The sequence below is a fragment of the Mustela putorius genome, unplaced genomic scaffold, assembly GCF_011764305.1.
Source record: "Mustela putorius furo isolate JIRA1106 unplaced genomic scaffold, ASM1176430v1.1 tig00003859_pilon_pilon_pilon, whole genome shotgun sequence".
NCBI classification, from domain to species: domain Eukaryota; kingdom Metazoa; phylum Chordata; class Mammalia; order Carnivora; family Mustelidae; genus Mustela; species Mustela putorius.
This window is the reverse complement of record NW_025422011.1, coordinates 3,664,013-3,685,597: the sequence shown is the minus strand read 5'-3', so window position 1 is coordinate 3,685,597 and position 21,585 is coordinate 3,664,013. Positions and strand designations below refer to the sequence as shown.

At 42.1% G+C, this 21,585-nt stretch overlaps 1 protein-coding gene across 2 annotated transcripts in view; it reads left to right on the top strand.

Moving 5' to 3' along the window:
• TTC17 (tetratricopeptide repeat domain 17) overlaps positions 1-21,585 on the top strand; it is a 117,755-nt gene that overhangs the window by 81,304 nt on the left and 14,866 nt on the right. For both annotated transcript variants that reach the window (XM_004763212.3, XM_004763211.3), the window contains 5 exons: positions 3,721-3,980; positions 5,653-5,806; positions 10,673-10,793; positions 12,984-13,143; positions 14,050-14,133. In XM_004763212.3, the coding sequence (XP_004763269.1) occupies positions 3,721-3,980; positions 5,653-5,806; positions 10,673-10,793; positions 12,984-13,143; positions 14,050-14,133 (779 nt within the window). The remainder of the gene's footprint in view (positions 1-3,720; positions 3,981-5,652; positions 5,807-10,672; positions 10,794-12,983; positions 13,144-14,049; positions 14,134-21,585) is intronic.

Genomic DNA, 21,585 nt, shown 5'->3' with positions numbered 1-21,585 from the left:
CCCCTTTTGCAGTCTTCACCCTAGGCCAGCTTCTCTTTAAAGAACTGTAGAGAGATTGTTGAAATACCTTTCTAACTGGTCTCTCTCCTCCGTCTTCCTTCTCCACCTCTCAGTATGCAGCTGGTTTACCACTCTGGCCTGCACAGGCCACATTATGGCTCTCGTCTTGTTATTCTTCTGTTTAGCAAACAGGAGGCCCCCTTTACAATGAATCTTGCTCCCGACTTTCCCAGACATCCTCAGTGTCACCCACCTTCCCTAAGTATCTTATTTGCTGATATCACCTATATGCATTCTTTGTTTTAGTTCACGTGAAATGAGCAGTGCCTTCACATACTGCCTTCCCTATGTCTACATCAGTGTGTATACATGTGGCCGTGAGAGTATATACTTTCAGGCTCCTCCCTCTTGGCCTTCCCGGGCCCTCTGCCTGTCCGAACCCTGCCTCAGGAGTCTGCCTTCCCCTAGGAAGCACGTTGTGACCACACTCAATTATGCTTTTCCTCTAGGAAAAAAAGTATCTAAATGTAATTATGCTCTGATTATTTTATGTATTATACAGTCGAACCTTGAACAATACAGGTTTGAACTGCATACATCCACCTACGTGCCGTTTTTTTTTTTTATAAATACCGTATAGTACTTTATCTTCTCTTATTATGTTCTTAACAATGCATTTTAGCTTCCTTTATTATAAGAATACAGTATATAATACCTATAACATGCAAAATACATGTTAATCGACTGTTTATATTATCGGTAAGACTTCCAGTCAGCCGGAGGCTATTAGTAGCTAAGTTTTAGGAGAAACAAAAGCTATATGTGGATTTTCAACTGTGTGGGGGTCAGTGCCCTTAACCCCCATGCTGTTGAACTGTAATTCCTCCGATTCTGTTTGTTCCCAACTATATGGCTCATAGCATGAAATAGGCACATAGTAGGTTTTAAATAAATAAAGATTGGTTTATTGTTTCTAACTCATAGCACATTAATGATCTCCCCATTCCTCACCTTTATTTAATGTTGTTCTTTAGGAATTGCTTCTACCCCCACCCCTACAGTCTTTGAAAGGACTAGTGGCTGCCAGCAGCAAAAGCCTGCAGCAAGCTCCATAGTCTCTCTTGACTGGAATACCAGTTTCCGTCAATGAAAGGCCCTTTCTCTAAGAACTTTTCAGTAATGATATATATATTTCCATATGGTCTGGGCATAGGGGAGCATTAACCTTTGGAACTGGGTTTGCAGAACTCTTTGCAACTGAACAGCTTTATTTATTTAGAATAGTTGTAGTTACTGAATGGAAATGAGGTTTCCAAACACCACATCCATATGCATGCAGCTCTAACTATACCCTGGGGAATTAGTTACCTGCAGTCTACCTTTGGCCAAAAGCCACTTTTCTTTAAGCCCATACTCTTGGCTGCTGACAAATATATCAAAACGCCTTTCCTGTCTCAGGACTAGGTGCAGGAAATCCCATGGTGCCCATAGGAGAAGGAAGGACAGGAAGCTAAAATAATATGAAAAATACTTGGAACTCTGGGGCACCTGGGTGGCTCAGTGGGTTAAGCTGCTGCCTTCGGCTCAGGTCATGATCTCAGGGTCCTGGGATAGAGCCCCGCATTGGGCTCTCTGCTCGGCGGGGAGCCTTCTTCCCCCTCCCCCTTGGCCTGTCTCTGTGCCTGCTTGTGACCTCTCTCTCTGTGTCAAATATATAAAATCTTTAAAAAAAAAAAAAAAAACACTTAGAACTGTGTTGCTACAAGTCAGATGGCAGATAGTTCTTCTAATTAAGTTGCTTTTTGGGGTCCCCATAGCAACCCTGTCCAGGTATTTTCCCTGAGTTAGCTACTGAAAAATTAGTAAGTCATATAGTATGCTAGACATTATGTTAAGGACATGATACTTGCTTTTAACACGTGACAACCTTAGAGTTTATAAAGTCTTGAATCACCAGCAGGACAAGGCAACGGCTGGAGCAGGAGATCCTCAAGAACCTCACAAACCAAAATATTCCCCAGTTCCATTAACTCACTCTACAACCTTGCCTCTTAAGTGTCACATACAATGTTAGACATTCAGGATATAGTAGTAAACAAGAAGATATACTATTTGCCACATAATTTAGGCAATAACCATCTTTATCTGAATATTCTAAAGAAAATGCCCTTGTAAACCCCTATTTTACTTTATGCTTATCTCAGAACTTCATTAGTGATAATGATAATAATAAGCAAAAAAAAAACCAGCAGACTGGTTCAAAAAAACCTAAAAGAAATTTACTTGAAAGGACCACAGTACATTTCAAAATCACTTGTTATCAAATGAAGGAGCCTTATAATTCTTTCAAGAAAGAATAACAGATTTCTAACGGTACTCCCAGCCCGACAACAGACCTTCCCACTTTCTGGAATAGAAAGTGGGATGGAAGAAAGAAGATGCCACCAGAGCCGAGAGAGATACTCTGGGTGTAGGGATCAAAGCTTTATGTTGCCTTTAGCCTTGGTGGTCAGCCACTTTTCTCACCCCATGCCTCCCCAGAGACTAATACTGTGCATTTCTAACGTGAGTTCATACTCACTATGGTTACGGGTTTAGTCAATATGGAAGTGAGATTCCTGACCTTGGCCTTATTAGTACCATGTTTTAAATCACTGAACGAACCAGAATTACCAACTGAAGGTTATTGGGATGACTTAACTAGGATAATGTAGACTGGCATTTTCTGAGCAATCAACCCCGAGCTCTCAGGTTGTCCAGTAGATACATTACAAAAGGAGGTATTCCATTTTATTTGTTTTTGTACCCTATCTACATCTGGAAAGTATTGGAGATGACTTTCATGAACACACACTATAAGATTCAGCCATTAATTCAAAATAGCAAAAGTTAAGTAATAAAGTTTTGTTTTTTTTTTTTTAAGGAAGGAAAGCATTCTATTAAGAAACTCAGACAAATTTTTGCCCTAAATGTTCTAGTCATCTAGGCATAGAAGGGAACGTGTAAGGTTATATAACCTTTAATGTATAACAGTAGAAACACTGACTTCCCAAGAGAAAGAATTTTTCTAGGCCATTGTACTGGGAAACATCCATGGAAGTCTTTACATAAGAAACGTGAGCAACATAACAAATAATGTCTTCATAACCATTTTAGGAAAATATTACCCTACTCCATCACTATTTCTTTTACACTGGCCATTAGTGAAAATAAGAGCCTGAATGTAGAATTAGGATAATTACCCATTAAAAAGTCGTTGTTCAGATAAGGCAGTTAGACTGTATGGCCTGGACATGCAGCCATGATATTTCATTTGCTGTTTGAATATAACTTTAAGGATCTCACATATTCAATAAATAATATCATAATAAATTTCACCTTTGCCATCCGTGTCTTATATTTAAAGCAAGTGGGTCTTTTTTTTTTTTTCAGTAATATGTCTATAAAGTAGCCATCCCCCTGCTCACTAGTGATACAGTAATCAGTGCCTGCCTGCCACCTTGCTGCTCCTGTTGTTCTTATCCAAGTTTTTGACAAAGCTACACAGCAAAGAGGACATTTTATTGTGCATTTTGAGGATGATGAGTGGCATTTTTATGGGTGGTTATCGAATTTGCTCCCAGCAGAGCCAGAGCTGCTCAGACAGCAAGGTCGGAGTCCCTCAAGTACTGGAGTGAGTACTACGAAATCTTTAATGATCTGCGGGCGCTCAAATTTCAGGTACAGTGGCTGAGGAGAGCAATGGTTCCGATGAGATGGAGAATTCGGATGAAACAAAAATGTCTGAAGAGATACTGGCTTTGGTGGACGAATTTCAACAGGCATGGCCCCTGGAAGGCTTTGGGGGAGCCCTGGAGATGAAAGGGCGGCGTCTGGACTTGCAGGGGATACGAGTGCTAAAGAAGGGTCCCCAGGACGGAGTGGCCAGAAGCTCTTGCTACGGAGACTGCAGAAGTGAAGATGATGAAGCCACAGAATGGGTGAGAGTTGGCCAAGTCCCTTCACACCAAACCATAGCCCAGGTCTTGGTGGGGGTGGGGGCTTCCACATTCACAGAGTGTGCTGTCTCTCTTGGGGGTGTGGCGCCACTTTACTCCACCTTCCAGTCAGCCCTCGAGTGGGCCTTGTACTGAGGAACATTTCCCTTTACTTCCATCTGTCTCGCTAGCTCTTCCAGGAGGCAGATGAAGTGGGAGCCTGTCCAGCCTGCATGCCTGCAACCGCCCAGCTCAGACATCTTCATTTTCAGTTTCCTCTATACACCCTTCAGGGCTAAGCTATTTGTTCATTTTACTAAATGTTTTTCATTTAGACCTGTAAGAATGAAACAGAACTCTAGAATAGGACTGGTTACTCTTTTGTTTTTAGAAAAAGAGAGCTCAAGTCGGGGGTAGGGTGGGGAGGAGGCAGAGAGGGACAGGGAGGGAGGGAATCTTAAGCAGGTTCTTTGCTCAGTGTGAAATCCAGTGCAGAACTCAATCGCACAGCCCTGAGATTCTGTCAAAACACTTAACCAGCTGAGCCACCCAGGCGCCCCAGCACTGGTTACCTTTTTGTTGTTGTTTCAGGGGTACAGGTCTGCGAATCAGCAGTCTTACACAACTCACGGCACTCACCATAGCACGTACCCTTCCCAGTGTCCATTACCCTGCCACCCCATCCTCCCACCACTTCTCTTCTCCAGCAACCCTTGGAGACCAAGAGTCTCTTATAGTTTGTCTCTCTCCCTGGCTTCATTTTTCCCTCCCTTCCCCTATAATCTTCTTGTCTTATTTCTCTAATTCCTCAAATCAGTGAGATCATATGATAATTATCCCTCTCTGGTAGACTTCTTTTATTTTATTTTATTTATTTATTTGACAGAGAGAGAGATCACAAGTAGGCAGAGCAGGAGCGGGGGCAGGGGGAGCAGATTCCCCACTGAGCAGAGAACCTGATGCGGGGCTCAATCCCAGGACCCTGAGATCATGACCCAGGCTGAAGGCAGAGGCTCAACCCTCTGAGCCCTGGCGCCCCGACTTCTTTTACTTAGCATAGTAACCTCTAGTTCCATCCATGTTGTTGCAAATGGCAAGATTCTGGGTTTTTTGATGGCTGCATAGTATTCCATTGTGTATATCTATATACCACATCTTTATCCATTCCTCTGTTGATAGACATCTAGGCTCTTTCCGTAGTTTGGCTATGGTGGACATTGCTGCTATAAACATTGGGGTGCACGTGCCCCTTCAGATCACTACATTTGTATCTTTAGGGTAAATACCCAGTAGTGTGATTGCTGGGTCGGAGGGTAGTTCTATTTTCAACTTTTTGAGGAAACTCCATTCTGTTGTCTAGAGTGGCTGCACCAGCTTGCATTCCCACCAACAGTGTAGGAGGGTTCCCCCTTCTCCACATCCTCGCCAACACCTGTCATTTCCTGACTTGTTGATTTTAGTCATTCTGCCTAGTGTGAGGTGGTATCTCACTGTGGTTTTGATTTGTATTTCCATGATGCTGAGTGATGTTGAGCACTTTTTCATTTGTCTCTTAGCCATTTGGATGTTTTCTTTGTAGAATTAGGACCGGTTACTCTTAAAACCCCCAATATCCACAACCTTTACAGATTTGATAATTGGTCTAATTTGTTCCCAACATATTTCCATTTTCCAGATCACATTCCAGGTCAAACGTGTAAAGAAACCCAAAGGAGATCATAAGAAAACTCCTGGGAAAAAGGTAGAACAGAATCAAGCAGAAAATGTACATCGTTACCAAGCAAACTTGGAGATCACTGGCCCAAAGGTGGCATCTCCTGGGCCACAAGGTAAATTTGAATGTTTAATATGCCAGTTTCTTTTTTCAGATTGCAGTGTCTCATTTCTTACTAAGGATGTGTTTGTGACTTGAAGGAGATCAGATGAGAGGGTAATGGGGCTAAGTGAATGAGGAAACAGTCGTTGGTATAAAAAGTTTGTTTTGATATTATTTGACTTCTTTACCATTGCCTGTCGGGCTTATATTCTTATCATCTTGAGCTTGAAGTCCTATTAATTCTCGATAGTCTAGTTTAATAGGATCACATGTGTCTTATAGGATGGTTTTGAGAACTATAAGAATTATACATGTGAAGTGCTTTAAATGAACTGGCCACATAGGACTCAATAAATATTAACACTTAATATTTTATGTGTCTGATATCTCTTTAAGTATTAGATAAATGCTTTAGAACTGTGCCCAGGAAAAATGCATACACATCAGAATTTGTCATGTACTTTTAGGGTTCATAGTTGTCCTGAAGTGCTTCTTGGGACTCCAGGTTCAGGGCCATTGCCATGGGCCCAGTTGACTTTCTTTTCTAGCAATGAAATAGTGGTGATCAAATTTCTTTTATAAAGAATTTTTTTTAAAGGATATTTTCACTATTCTAGACTTCAAAAATTAACTTCATGAAAAGATGTCTTATTTAATTTGGTATACTTAAAGCTGAAAGCAGGAGGCACATAATAAAATATAAAGAATGGGGTCAGTTTGGCTAAATCCCAGAGTGAACTGTTACTTAGAAAATACAAAGGACACCAAAAAGGACATTTTGTCATGACTGGAGTTGACAGCATGTAGTAGCTGTACTATTTAAGGGTGGCATCGTGTGTTAACAAGCTACAGAAAGAAAGCAGCACTTCCTTTACTAGGTCTGTCTTCTGTAGCAAGGGAAAGGGTGTTCAAAATGTAAAACATCATTATGGAAATGAAAATTCCATTAAATAGTAAATGTAATAAAATCATAAAAGTAGAAAATTTAGATGAATATTTATATACTTTTCCAATGGGAAAAGACTTTCTAAGGCAGAGAGAAAAAGAAAAAAATAATGATGGCATCAGAAGACACCATAAAGTAGGCAGAGGACTGAAACAAAGTATTTTTGCAGAATATTTATATTTTTACAGACTCGGTGATAAGCACAAAGTATCAGTATCATTTAAAGAACACCTACAGGGGCTACAGGGCAGCCTGGCTGGCTTAAGTCAGTTGAGTACCTGATGTCAGCTCAAGTCATGATCTCAGGGTCCTGGGATCGAGCCCCCCCTGAGGCTCCCTGATCAGTGAGGAGTCTGCTTCTCCCACTCCCGCTGCCCCTCCCTGCATGTGTGCTCTTCTCTCTTTCTCTCTCTCATATAAACAGATAAAATCTTTTAAAAAAATAAAATAACACCTACAAATCAGTATGAAAACACAGCATTTCAGTGAGTTGTGTGCAAGTACAGAGACAGTTCCCCAAATAACACACATACAGTTGGTCACTGAACATGTGATGAAATGTTCAGCCTCACTAGCAATCAAAGAGACATAAACACAAACAGCGACATGCCATCTTTGCTCCTCAAACTGTCTTTAAACGTGTAATACACAGAATAAATGAGATCAATTAGGGGATCATTTGACCATATAGATCAGAAAATTTAAAAATAAACCAATAATTTTACTTCCAATAATTTACCCTAAGTAAATCATTTTATAGATGCCAAAGACAGAAGTGGCAAGATTGATCATGGGGCCGCTTATCATAATAAAAAAATTATAAACCACCTAAATGCTGGTAATTGCCCAAATAAATTACAGAACGTCCATGCCATGTACTGTGCAGCCAAGATGCTTGTAATCTAGTAAGTGAACCAAAGTGGTTTATAAAATAGCAGGTAGAACACTTCAATTTTTGTAAGGTAGTAGATATACTGTATTATGACTACACTTGTTCACATTTCTTTATCTGCAACTGAGGTGTATCTTACAGCTGATGATATTTTAAATAATAATTGGCTGTGTTTTTCTTTCTTATACCATATAAAATAATGTTTATGACCTCTTAGATTTGATAAAAGAAGCTAAAATAAACAAGTATGTAGAAACAAGTATAGAAGAGAATATACCAAAGTATAAGTGGTCATTTCTGGGTACTGATAGAGATATGGGTAATTTTTAATTTTCTTCTACATGCTTTTCCATTTTCTAAATATTTTATAATAAGCCTATATTGTTTTTACAAATAAAAAACTAAAACTTTCTTGTAAAAGTGAAAATTAAAGCTTGGTGTGGTTGAGATGACAGGAAAGCACTTAAGTGGTTTTAAATGTATTCAACTGGGTGGGCCCACATAGGGCATTGAGTGTACTTGGCCAAAGACATCAGGGAACCTGCTTACTCTCAGTAACATGAAAAGTCCTAAGGCTTGGAAGAGATGACAGGTAGCCAGAGAGGTACAGTATCCTGGGTTTTCAAATAAATCTGGATTCTCTTCACTACTTGGAGAGAAGGTTCATGGTAAATCCTGACAAAGTTTGGGGTTTTTTTGTTTTTTGTTTTTTGTTTTTGTTTTTGTTTTTTAAGATTTTACTTATTTATTTGACAGAGATCACAAATAGGCAGAGAGGCAGGCAGAGAGAAAGGAGGAAGCAGGCTCCCCGCTGAGCAGAGAGCCCGATGCCGGGCTCGATCCCAGGACCCTGGGATCATGACCTGAACTGAAGGCAGAGGCTTTAACCTACTGAGCCACCCAGGTGCCCCAATCCTGACAAAGTTTTAAAGCAAATCCTAAAACAGATAGTTTGTGAGGCCATGGGGAAGAGTGGAGATCAATGGGGGCCACTGTAAATTTACTAAGAACTAGTAAAACTAATAATGCATAACTAATTTCACTTCCTTTTTTGAAGAGAGCTACCAGACTGGAAGACCAGGGAAGTGCTGTAAATACAATGTAACTAGATTTCAGCAAAGCATTTAACAAAGTCTTAGGGGGCACCTAGGTGGCTTAGTCGTTAAGTGTCTACCTTTGGCTCAGGTCATGGTCCCAGAGTCCTGGGATTGAGCTCCACATAGGCTCCCTGCTCAGTGGAAAGCCTGCTTCTCCCTCTCCCTCTGCCTTTCCCCCTGTTTGTGCTCCCTCTCTTGCTGTCTCTCTGTCAAATAAATAAAATCTTAAAAAAAATAAGTAAATAAATAAATAGAGTCTATGAGGATATTCCAGTGAACAAGATGGGGAAATGTGAGCTAAGAGGCTCCCCATTGCCTATAGAATGAAGTCCAAACCTCCTCGTGTGGTGTACAAGCATCCAGCCTGTCTGTCCTTCACGCTGTTATTTTTCTGAACCAACCATGCTCTTATTTTACCCCCTTACCTTTGCATATGCTGCCCCCTCTGCCTGGCCTGCTCTCCTGCCACATCAGCAGCGCTAAAATATCACTCATCCTTACACTTCCGATGCCATGTGCCTTCCCTTCCTTGATACCTTCAGGCAGAATTAGTTGCTCTCACCTCTGTGCCGTTCCTGTACTTTCACTCTGGCAGTCATCCTTTCGTATCCTAGGATTTGTTCATGTTTACCTTCCTCTCTAGACTGTGAACTCAGAGGCAGGCCCCTTCTGTATTATTCCCCTGACTATTCCTAGTGCCTCAACACAGTTCCCATTTCTTTATGATAGATGCTCAATAAATGCTTTTCAAGTGAATTTCTTAAACATTACAGAAATAAAATAAGCTTTATTGTGAAACTTACGGTTTAATTCTTTTAGTTATTCATTTAAACAGAGTTCGTTTGAAACTCTTCCAAACTGTTCCATTTTACTTACATCTAGAGCCCTGCTTATACCTCAGTTTTCTGTTATTGGCAAATTCCCACATTATAAGAAAAAGTTACACAGATGCAAAGTTCTCCTTCCTGTCCATTCATTCTATTGTAAGTCTTCCAGAAGTCCCTCATTCCAGACAAGACTTAGTTGGGGACTCAGTCTAAGTCAAGGGCCTGTACACAAAAGGTAGTACCTGTGAAGGGTGTCAATTAACAGAGCTTTAAAAGCCCAGTATAGCTTTAAATAGCACGCTGATTGGAAGCATACATGTTGGACTCAGACCGATCTGGATCTGGATCCGAGCTCTGCTGTCCATTAACCAGGTAACCTTGGGCAAGTCACCTGATCTCTCTGTGCCTCCATTTTCCCACCTGAGAAATGAGCTGTGGATATAAGGCACTTAGCACAGGACCTGAACACACAGTAAGTGCTCTGGAAATAAAAGATAACCCATCATTATCACTGTTATTCCCCATCTGCTGCTTTTCTGTGCAGCAGTGGTTCTCTACCAGGAGTGATTTTGTCTTCCCAGGGCACATTTTGGTTGTCCCATCTGTGGGTGTGTGGCAGAGGGGGAATGAGGGGTGCTACTGGTTCTATAGGGTAGAAGCCAGGGATGCTCCTAGACATCCTCCAGTGCACAGGACAGCCCCACACAAAGCACTCCCCAGCCACAGTCCTGCGAGAATGGGAAACCATGCTTTAACCGTACATGCTCCTCCTAAGTTGGAGCTGTCTTTATAAAATCAAGATATAGAGGGGTAAAAATGAAACTTGGTAAGATGTTAACATCGAAGAATATCTTAGCTCTTATCTTCCGTTGATCAGTCTTAAATCCAGTGGACTCATTTATTTTTACTTCATCATCTGTCTTTGAGCCCGAGACTTCACTCAGATAATCTTATTCCCTTTGCTGTGAATGACAAGATTCTAATTCTCTAGATAGTAAAAATCCTAAAGACTAGAAGAATGACTGGCACCTCCAAACATGCCAGCCTGGGTTAAGTAAGACACTGTGGGTTCTGTTCCTTTGCAGTCATGTGCATTGATGTCATACTTTCCTTCTAGGAAAAAAGCGTGACTACCAGAGTCTGGGATGGCCCAGCCCAGACGAGTGCCTCAAACTCCGCTGGGTAGAGCTGACTGCCATCGTGAGTACCTGGCTTGCAGTTTCTTCAAAAAACATTGAGTGAGTATCTTAAACCCCTCGCTCCTTTGTGGTATTTATGTACCAGTGAACCTCTTGGGCCTCTCTTGACTTCAGGGATGCCCTTCTTTGTCAGCAGCTATTAGAGGAGTTGTCCTTTTTAGGCTTAGAGTTTCTGAGGATGACCATTGCTGACCACAGGCCACAGGTGGACACAGTCCATTGTACTGAAGCAGTGAACGTGCCCTCCCTTCTTAGGGCCTTCCCCCACACTTTGTAAGGTCTGCAGAAGTATGGAACTTACTTAGTTTGAGTTAAAGACTGGATCCCTCTTTATGGAAAAACCTGTGTTTCTGACATTGTGTACTTAAAAAGGGAGCCAGAGCATATCTAGATTTACAAACACCTACCAAGACACAGGCTGAGCCAAGCTGCCCCTCCGGTAACTGAGCTTTCCTCCTTGGATACTCATTCTCTTTTGCTGGCTCCTTCTCTGCCCTTTAAATGTTGGTGTTCCCCAAGATTTACCTCTAAGCCTTCTTACCTTAGAATCACTCCGAGTCAGACTGATGTACTCCCAGAACTTCAGTCACCCCCAGTATATTGACAGCTCTTAAATTTGAATCTCCATACCGGATTTTTTCTTCAAATCATCTGTCCAATTACTGACTTGGCCTCTCTGCCTGGATAGCTCTGAGACCCCTCAACCTCAGCAAAACCATACTCATTGTTTCCTTGTCCGCTCACCTTCCAAAAAATCATTGTTCTGTGTGTTTTCTGTTTCTTATTTTTAGTAGATCGCTCCAGCAGTGCTTAGGCCAGAAAACTGGAAGTCGTCCTTAATGATTCCTTTCCCTTCACCCTCAGATCTGGTCTCTTACCCATTCTAACTACTTCCACCCTCTGAGTGTTTTTCAAAGCCATTGGCTTTTCTCCATCTCCATTGCTGTCCCCATAAAGCAGATCGTCATCATCTCCACTTCGCTCCGCTCAGTAGGCGCCTAGCGGGGCCGCGTGCTTTATTGACTCTTGACTCTATTCTGCCCCTTATCCCTACAGTACTCAGACTCCTTCCTCAAATACAAGTCAAATAATTCTTAAAATGCTCTACTAACTTCTTACTGCTCTTTACCGTGGTCCACAAAGCCCTTTGTGATCTGCCGCCGTGTGTCTTTCCATCCTCGCCACCCTCCCTCCTGTCGGGCCCTTGACACTGGTGTTGCTTTGCGTGGGGTGATGTTCTTGCCACCTGCTTCCCACCTGGTTCATTCACACCCTGGGCTTGACTTAAATCTTGGTTCCTTAGGGAATCCTTCACTAGCCACCTCCTTCCTCCATCAGCAGAGGGGGAAATACATACCTCCCCGTGGGGTACTGACATTGTACCTTGTTTTCGTCTTTTATAACACCTGTAATAACCGAGCCACTCACAAGACCACAAGCACCATAACAGCAGGGATTGGCGATGTCTTGTTAATTATTGTACCTCTGGTGTGTGACACATAGTAGGCTCTAAATAAATAATGAATGAATGTTTGCCTAATACATTTTAGCTTTAAATAGCTAGAAATAAAATTTGGCCATGCCAGTTTACCATTTCAGCATATATGAGAGTGTATAACATTTAGCCTGCACATAGCAGGAAAATGACCACTTTGGGTCTACAAAAGGGAGTTACATGGATACACTGAACAGCTGTATCTGTTTAAAATGTACTGTCTAAACTTTGGGTCATTTTTCCTGTGAGATGGGCTTCTGTGCATAAAGGGAAAATAAAAGATAGGAACCACTTGCGGGTATTTATCACTGAAAAGGGAATTTTACCCTAAAAACAGAAATCATAGACTAAAGCCCGCCAGGTTCAAAACTTCCCAGTGAGAAAAAATGGCCAATGGCAGTGACCACACCAGACCCCATGGTGCATAGAAATGAGGCAGCTTGAGTGGACCGGGAAATCACTGAGTTCAGAACTCTGATTCCAGCGCTGCTCCTTTGACCAGGGCTACGATCTCTGCTCATACGTTCAGCAAACAGTTATCTCCAGGCACTGGATTCTTGCACCTATAAAATGAGAGAGCAGACTAGATCACCTCTGCTGTCTCTTCAGTCTGTGAGTCGTGGTTCCAGACAGTCCTGGTAACATCGCAAAGTTACGATCAGCCGATTATTAATACTCTTGCTCCCCACCCACTTGGGTTTCCCATGGCTAATGTGGCAATCTCCATTTTCCAGCATCACAGAACACATCGACTTTGCCACTCCAATACAGCAGCCGGCGATGGAGCCGCTTTGCAACGGCAATCTGCCCACGAGCATGCACACCCTGGACCACCTGCACGGGGTCTCCAACCGGGCCAGCCTGCACTACACGGGCGAGAGTCAGCTGACAGAGGTGAGTGCCGTCTTCAGCGCGGCTGTACTTGCTAGCACTGCAGTGGTGTGGCAGCTGACAGCAGGAAGCCCGGGGGCTGGGCCGCATTTCAGAGGGCCTAACTCTAGGTGGTTTTAGGCCAGGCCTGATTTATTTCAGGCCCTGGGAGTGAGTTCATGCTTTTCCTTTAAGGGCCAGGAAATTTGAATTCTGATTCACTCCTCAAGGTAGGTAGCATTCTGCTTGCTAGCGGACAGAGGCTCTTGTCAGGATTATTTGGGGCAGCTTATTCTCCTGTTGGCATTCTTAAGAAGGCAGGGAAGGTGAGCAGACCCGGCATCTGCCTAGCAGACAATGTACCGAGAAGGACAATTGAGAAACCACCACAGATGTCCAAGAGTAGAGGATTTGTTAAATAAGTGTTGTACAGATAGAGGATAGTATACAGTGGAGCCCCCAAGAAAGATGTAGTAGAAATATATTTATTGGCATGAAGAAATCTTCATGTTATGTGAAAATATAGGGGACAATAGGTAGTGTGATCCCATATTCTGTGAGTGAGGCAGTATGTGTGTACACATGCTATTTCAGAAAAATCCCTGAAACATCAGTAGTGTAAAGATACTAACACTGGTTGCGTCTGGGTGACAGGAATACAGATAGTTTTAATTTTCTTTATTTACTCTCTTTTCTAATGTTGCTGTAATGAATATGTTTTACATGTCTGTAGTTTTTGTCGAGTGGGAGGGTACGGAAGGGATGCTAGGTTTCCATACGTCTTCCCCTAAGTGCCCGACCAGCAGGACCACAGCACATACCCCAGAGCAGCCGCTGGCTTTTGGGCCCTAGTGTCCAGCTCAGCATCAGCAGCGTCACCTAGATCCTGCTCCTTTCCTTGCTCTCACCTGCCGTCTTTCCCTACACCAGGTACTGCAAAATCTTGGCAAAGACCAGTATCCACAGCAGTCACTCGAACAAATCGGCACACGAATTGCCAAAGTTTTGGAAAAGGTGAGTCACCCTGTAGGAAAGCTGGAAACTACCATCTGTCCACCTTCTGACTTTCCCAGATTATTTGCCACTAAGTGGCTCTAACCTCTATGTGAGTTACGCAGCACTTAGTAGCTAACGGGAGGACGTGGAATGACCCACCACTGAGTTTCCATTACTTTTCCCTTGCTTTTTCCATCCCTCGGTTAGCACTCTTTTTGGCTGCTCTGTGTATCTTCTGTGGTGGAACCTACCTTGTCAGTTTTGTCTTTTTTTTTTTTTTTTTTTTTTTTTTTTTTTAACCACACATGTTGAGCCCGTGGCCTTTATTCGTGCCCTGGCCCTCAGTTTTGTCTTCTTTACTCCAGTGTGGAGCTCCTGGCAACCAGGGAATCTCAGTATATGATGTAAGTCGGGTATTCTGGTGGTGAAGAGTAGTTGGTATTTCAGGCTGTAGATGGGAAACACAACTTTAAATACCTTCTTCTCTTGAAATAATGAAACAAAATATCTGCAAAACTGCGTTTTCATAGAAGCCTGGAGAACATATTCTGCGTTTCTAAGACTGTTCATCCGTTTCTGTGTGATCTTTATGTAAAAAGGGGGTTTTGTAAAACTAAAATTAATTATTTTATGGTTAAGTTCTCTCCACTTTATTAATATACAATGTTAAAGCAGTACTATAACCTCATGAGAATCTACTGGGCTTCTGGCACTACATGGCAGTGTGGCAGGAATAGGGAAGTCATGGTAGTTTTAAACACAGGAAATGGGAAAGACATAGCATCACCATTCTGTGTCGATTCTGAACCCCATCTGGCCATATGTCACCAGTTCCCCTGATGACTTGCATTACAAGGAATATTCCTTGATTATGGTCCATTTTGGTTTCCTGGGCTTGGTTCCTTAATCTGTTTCTCCACTCTTGACCCTTCTCTCTGAGTGGTCTTTCTTTTCTGTAAGAAAGGCCTGTGTTTGCCGTTGAAAAGCTCACTCGTCTTGCTTCCCACCTTTCTCTCCCCTTTTAGTCCAAACTGGCACAACCCCTTTAAAAGACTTTGTAGAGGGCGCCTGGGTGGCTCAGTGGGTTGGGCCTCTGCCTTCAGCTCAGGTCATGATCTCAGGGTCCTGGGATCGGGCCCCACATTGGGCTCTGTGCTTAGTGGGGAGACTGCTTCCTCCTCTCTCTCTGCCTGCCTTTCTGCCTGCTTGTGATCTCTCTCGCCCTCTGTCAAATAAATAAATAAAATCTTTAAAAAAAAAAAAAAAGACTTTGTAGACCTTCAATTGATAAGTCACTGCAGACAGAACCCACATCTCAAATCTCTTCAAGAAGGTCCCTGTCTACCTTGAATGTGAGTCCAGGGTGTAAATACCTTAAGATTTTTAGGCACTTTTTGTCTGTGAGAGCCTTATGAGGCTTACATCTATATCCTTCTGAGGCAGGAATAACAAAAGGTCCTACTGCCTTGTTTCTGATTTGAGCTTGACCCCAAGGCCATAGTTTTACTGGTAACTTTCTGGATTTTTTTTTTTTTTTTTTACTTTAAAATCTCATGCTGATTGGAGAAGCTGACAATCGAAAAAGTTTCATTTTCTAACCCTGCAAGTCCCAGCTTGAGAGCAGTTTTTCTAAACCCTGCCCAAAAACTGTAGTTTCTAAAGTGCTCTCTCTTTTAATAGCTTTTCAAAAACCCTTTGTCACTCTCACCATTCTTCTTGGAAGTCTTCCTAGCCAGATTTACAACTTGGTTAGGTATTTTTGCTGTATTCTAAGATACAGCCTCAATGTTTTACCAATAGATAAGTCCGCCCCTTCTCCAGCCTCCCGCCCTGATTTCCTCCGTGCTCGTCCAGCCTCCGTGAAGAGTCTCACTGCTGCTCAGCAGTTGTAGTCGACCCAGTCCTAGAACTAACACCACAGGTTCTAAGTGTGTGGTATGGCCGCACTCTATTCTGAACACCAAACACTATTTCAGTTCTCCATTTCTGCCTCAGAAGCCACTCCAGAATCTACTGGCTTCAAACAAAACCGTGATTTGCTCAAGACTGTGCAGTCTGAGCCAGACTCAGCTGGACATTCTTCTGGTCTCCCTTGGAGTCATTCATGCCACTGAAGACGTGTAGAGACTCCTCTGGGACTGGCCACCGAAGAAGGTTTCACTCATGTGTCTGAACCTCCAGTGGAGAGGGTGGAATAGCTGGGCACAGCTGGGAAGCCCTGCCTTGGTTGTCTCCCAGTAGCTGGACCTTTCTCCATGATGTCTCGGGGCTCCAGAAGGGTGAGAGCAGAAGCACGCAGGCCCCCGAGAGCCTGTGCGTAGCCAGAACTGCCACGGCACCACTCTGTCCAAGTGCAGAGTGTTGGCGCCTGCTTGGAATCAAAGGCCGGGGAAACGTCCTCCATGTGCTAGCAGTGACAAAGAATGCATGGCCCATCTTTAACACACCGCGGGTCCCTCCAGAGAAGCAACAAGACTGACAGCATCTCAGCAGAGATGATAGAAATCAGAGGCCAGTGTAACAACATCTTTCAAGCTGGAAGAGAAAAACTGCAAGCCTAGAATTTTATACCAGCAAATATGTCCTTCAGATATTAAGGTGAAATAAAGATGGGTTCAGAGAAAAGAAAATTCAGAGAATCTGACACCAGAGGGCCTGCACTGAAATAGCAAAGAACGTTCTCAGGAAAACATCCCAGATAGAGATATCGACACGCAAGAGGGAATGAAGAACGCCGCGAAGACAAATGGAAATGAACAGTAGCCATACAGTCCTAGCTGCAGGGCGCTGAAGTGCCGCGCTTTTACGTGTCACTAAAGTGCACAGTAACAATAACAGGTGATGGGAGGGAAGTAAATGGAGTTGAAAAGTTCTGAGGTTTAATTGGTATCAGCCAAGTGCTAAAGTAATAATTTGCATAGGACTGTGATAAGTAAGAATACAGTTTTAAGCTCTAGGCTAACTACTAACAATGGTTTTAAAATGTAATTGAACAGAAGGAAAATGGAATAATGTAAAACATTTGATTAAAGAAAGTCAGGCAAGAGAAAGGGTGCATAAAAATAAAATGCAAATGGTAAAATAGGAAGTAGAGATTCCAAGCGTATCAGCAGTTAGGTAAAAAAGATTATGTAATTGAAGCATTTAGTATGGAATGGATTTTTTAAATTGAACTATATGCTGCTTATAAGAGAAACACTTTAAATATCAGGTACAGAAGTGTTGAGAATATGAAGATGGAAAACAATATATACCAAGCAAACAATTTAAAAAAGAGAGCAACATTGTCATCAGAAAAAAATAGACTTTGAAGCAGGAAGCACTCCTAGCACTAGAAGAGCTAAAATGAAAAAGATCAATAATGGCAAATGTGGGAGATGCTACAGAGCTACCAGAACTCTCATGTTGGGACTTGCCAGTTGGGAGTATTACCATACAGACATTTTGGAGAAGTTTGGTTGTCTATTAAGCATATTTGATCCAGGAATTTTAGTGCTAGATATTTATCAAAGAGGCATGAAAATACATGTCCACAAAATACTTTATGTTCACAGCAGATTTATTCATAATAGCCAGAAAAACATTGAGGTGCCCATCAATAGAAGAATGGAAGAACAATGGTGTATTTACATGGTGGATACTAATTATACTAATGGATTCAGTAAGAAAGGCCCAACATCCATATTGATGAATCTCAAAAATACTACACTAATAAAAGAGATTGGACACAAAAAAAGTACCTAGTATGTGAGTTCCAACTATATGAAATTCTAGAACAGGCAAAACTCACCTGTGGTGTTAGAAATCTGATCACTTGTTGCTTTGTGGGGAGAAGGTTGACTGGGAAGCAGCCTGAAAGGACTTTGTAGAGTGTTGGAAATGTTGTGTATTTAGTAGTAGTCAAAAGTGAATGTTTTACTTAAGATCTGAGCATTTCTGTGTAAATTATACCTATTTTCAAAAATGAAGGTTTAAGGATCTTAGACCACCAGAAACTGAAACAGACTTGAACGAAAAATCACTAAAGGAATTTCTTCAGGCAGAACAAAAACTATCCCAGATGGAAACGGGAAGAAGCAGAGAGCAACAGAAAGGGTAAATATTAGAGTAAATATAAATGAGTGTGACCATACAAAGTAATGCCAGTAGTAGCTTCCGATGGGAAAGTGTAATAGCATCAGGTGTGTCCCTCCAGAGGGAGTCCTTGCTTAGCCCAGCGACCCTTCTCTGCCTGCTGCCCTTTGCTGCTAGGCCACAGTTCAAGTGCAAGAGAACAAGTCAAATGATGTATTATGGGAACTGTCCTGGTTTTGATGTTCCAAGTTCCATATAAAAACCAGTATCTTTTGTGATAGCTCCTTGAGTCCTGGAAAGAGCCTCGCTCTTTATAAGAACCACGGCACTCTGAAACTCAGTACTGGCTTTTCATGAGGTGTTCATGGTTTATTTCCAGTTCTCCTAGTCTAGTTACAGTTACCAACTGAGGTCATTTTTACTATAAGCTATTTTGCCTGGTAAGAGAACATTCTCCCTTTATTAGGTTTTCAGGAAAATAGAGCTAGAAGGCTAATCTAGTAACCATGTCCATTGTGGGCTCACAAACCAATCTCCATGACTTTGAGTTACTAACTTTAATACAACTCCTCTCCGACTTTAGGGTCCACCAGAATCACCTGGAGCGCTTATTAGAGTCCACAGTTTGCTGGGCTTCTTGAGTTAGTAGGACTAGGGCTGGGCTTGAGTATGGACATTTCTAGTAAGCTGTTGGCTGATACTGCTGGTAAGAAGATCACATTTTGAAACCGCTGCCTTAGAAAATGGCAGTGATGACAAATAAAGCACCCCTTTCTCATTTATCACTCACAGAAGAACAAGCATGTCCATATCCTCTTTGCTTCCAGCTTTTAAAATAGTCATTATCATTTGTCATTTCTTGGAAAGCCCAAGGAGTTTGTAGTTTGCATTGCCATTCATTATCTCCTTAAGTGTCTGCAGATGACACTGATTAGTCCCCAAGTGAAGGTTAAACCCTCGAGACGCCGCCCCAGGTTGCCGCTGAGGTCGCTCCCACATAACCTGCTCGGACAGCGCTGCCTCCCCAGACGTGCAGCACACCACAGCCAATGCCAAGCAGCCAGTTTGTGTGCCAGCTCGCCACTTAGCCCTCTTCGACCTGTGTGCTGGTGCAGAGTGGTTCTTCTACTTCCGTCCCCTGCTCCCCCTGCTAGGGGCTCGTGGGCACCTCTCCATGCTGAGTAGATCTGTGGCCAACCCAGTTTCGGTCCAGACCGACCCAGCTGCTCCACCTCTTTTCTAGTCCAGCCCCGCTCACAAACATGGAGTCGAGCTTGCTCGAGTCTCTTCCCCACTCCCTGCCGGGTATCAGGGCCCCGTTTGACCCCAATGCATCAGCTACCCCAAGGCAATTGTCATTCTTTCCAGCCAGCCCACTTACAGCTGTGCTTCTGGTCACTTCCATTTCATGGACAGTGGGGAGTAGAGGAGTGGGCAGTCTCTTGGCACAAGTTTGTCTTCAGCTTTCATCTAGTCCCACAATGGAAAGATTTATCCTCTATCACACAATGTCAAACTTCTGCCATCAGACCCCGAGAAAGTTAGCTCCGCACTGAGACTTTAGTTTCATCTGCGTCTCCCTGGGCATTCTTTTATGTCACAGTGCCTTGGCCACATTGAACCAAGGCTATGAAAGTCCATTCTGCTGCTGCTACCACTCTGCGGTATCCACTGCCAGAGGATTTTGGGCCAGCTAGATAAATATTTTATACTCGTACAACTCAGTAGGGCACTTGTGGTCTTGCCTTCGGTCAGAAGGATAGAGTAGGAAACCCAGTAAACCAGCCATGCAGCTTCCATGAGTTTTTCCAAGAATTCCCCTAGCAGTCTGGCAGCAGGCCCAGGGACAGTTATCTGCCCCTTTCCCCAAGTGACAGTTCAGCGACAAGGGATCAAGTCCACATGAGCTGAGTATGGGAACAACCCTAGTTCAGAAGTCGCAAGTTCCATGCAGGAACCAATAACTTTTACAAGAGTCCACTGGGCCTAGAGTGCAAGAGTTCCAGCAAGGGACAAGAAATGTCACACTGGGGAATGGTCACAGTCCTCCCCATCCACTGCAGTTTAGTCAGGTTGTATTTACTCTAAGTGTGTTGGCTGATAACATGGCTGGCATTCTACCTTTATTAGGTTTCCAGGGTAACACAGCTAAAAGATTAACATGAGATTAATTTTCCCATGAATACACATGGGCAGGGTGTTAGGTTTTAGCTTTATCAGGGAAGTAGAAGAATTAAAGTAATAATTTGTATATTTAGTCTGGAATAGTTTAAAGGTGCATATTGTCGTTTCTAGGCTCATCATTAAAAGAACAGTTGAAGAATGTAAAGTTAAGGAAAAATGGAATAATAAAAAAAATTTTGATTAATTCAGTAAAGTAAGAAAGGAAGACAAGGAATATAAAATGGAAATATATATTATATGTAAAATATAAAAATGGGTAAAATAAAATACAAATAGTAAAGTGTTAGAGATAAGTATAATATGTAAATATGTATAAGTATAATATGTAAATACAAAAGGACTAAGTATTCCAATTAGATTACCAACATTATCAGACTGGGTTAAAATACTGAACCCACTTATGTGCTGTTCACAAGTAACACACTTTACTGTAAGATATTAAATGGTTGAAATTAAACAGATGGGAAAAAGATATACAAACACTCATCAAAAGAAAGCTGGTTTAACTATGCCAACATCAGACAATGTGGAATTTACAGGAAGAAGCATTACTACAAAAAAGATGATTAATAATAATAGAGAGATCAGTCCACCAAGAATATACAAAATTGTAAATCTGTTTGATGAAACCAATAAGATAATTTCAAATTATATACGACAAGCATTAAACATTGGCAGATCTAAACAGAGAAACAAATGAATCTACAATCATAATAGACATCAACCTCTCTCAGTAAGTGGTAGAACTAAACAGACAAAAAAAAGTAAAAATATAGACCATCTTCCTAAAAAACAAATTTGACTTCACATATTTATATAATGTTTCATTAAACTGTGACATAATTCTCTTTTTTAAGAAAGCATATGGCTCAATCAGTAGAGCATGCTACTCTTGATCTTGGGGTTATGAGTTCGAGCCCCATATTTAAGATAGAACCCACTTAAAATAATTTTTTTCAAAATGCATGTGGACCATTTACCGTGTTAATCATAAACTGACTCATAAAATTTAAAATACTGAAATAATTTATAGTATTGTTTTCTTTTTTTTTTTTAAGATTTTTTTATTTATTTTTTTGACAGACAGAGATCTCAAGCAGGCAGAGAGGCAGACAGAGAGAGAGAGGAGGAAGCAGGCTCCCTGCTGAGCAGAGAGCCCGATGCGGGGCTCGATCCCAGGACCTTGGGATCATGACCTGAGCCGAAGGCAGA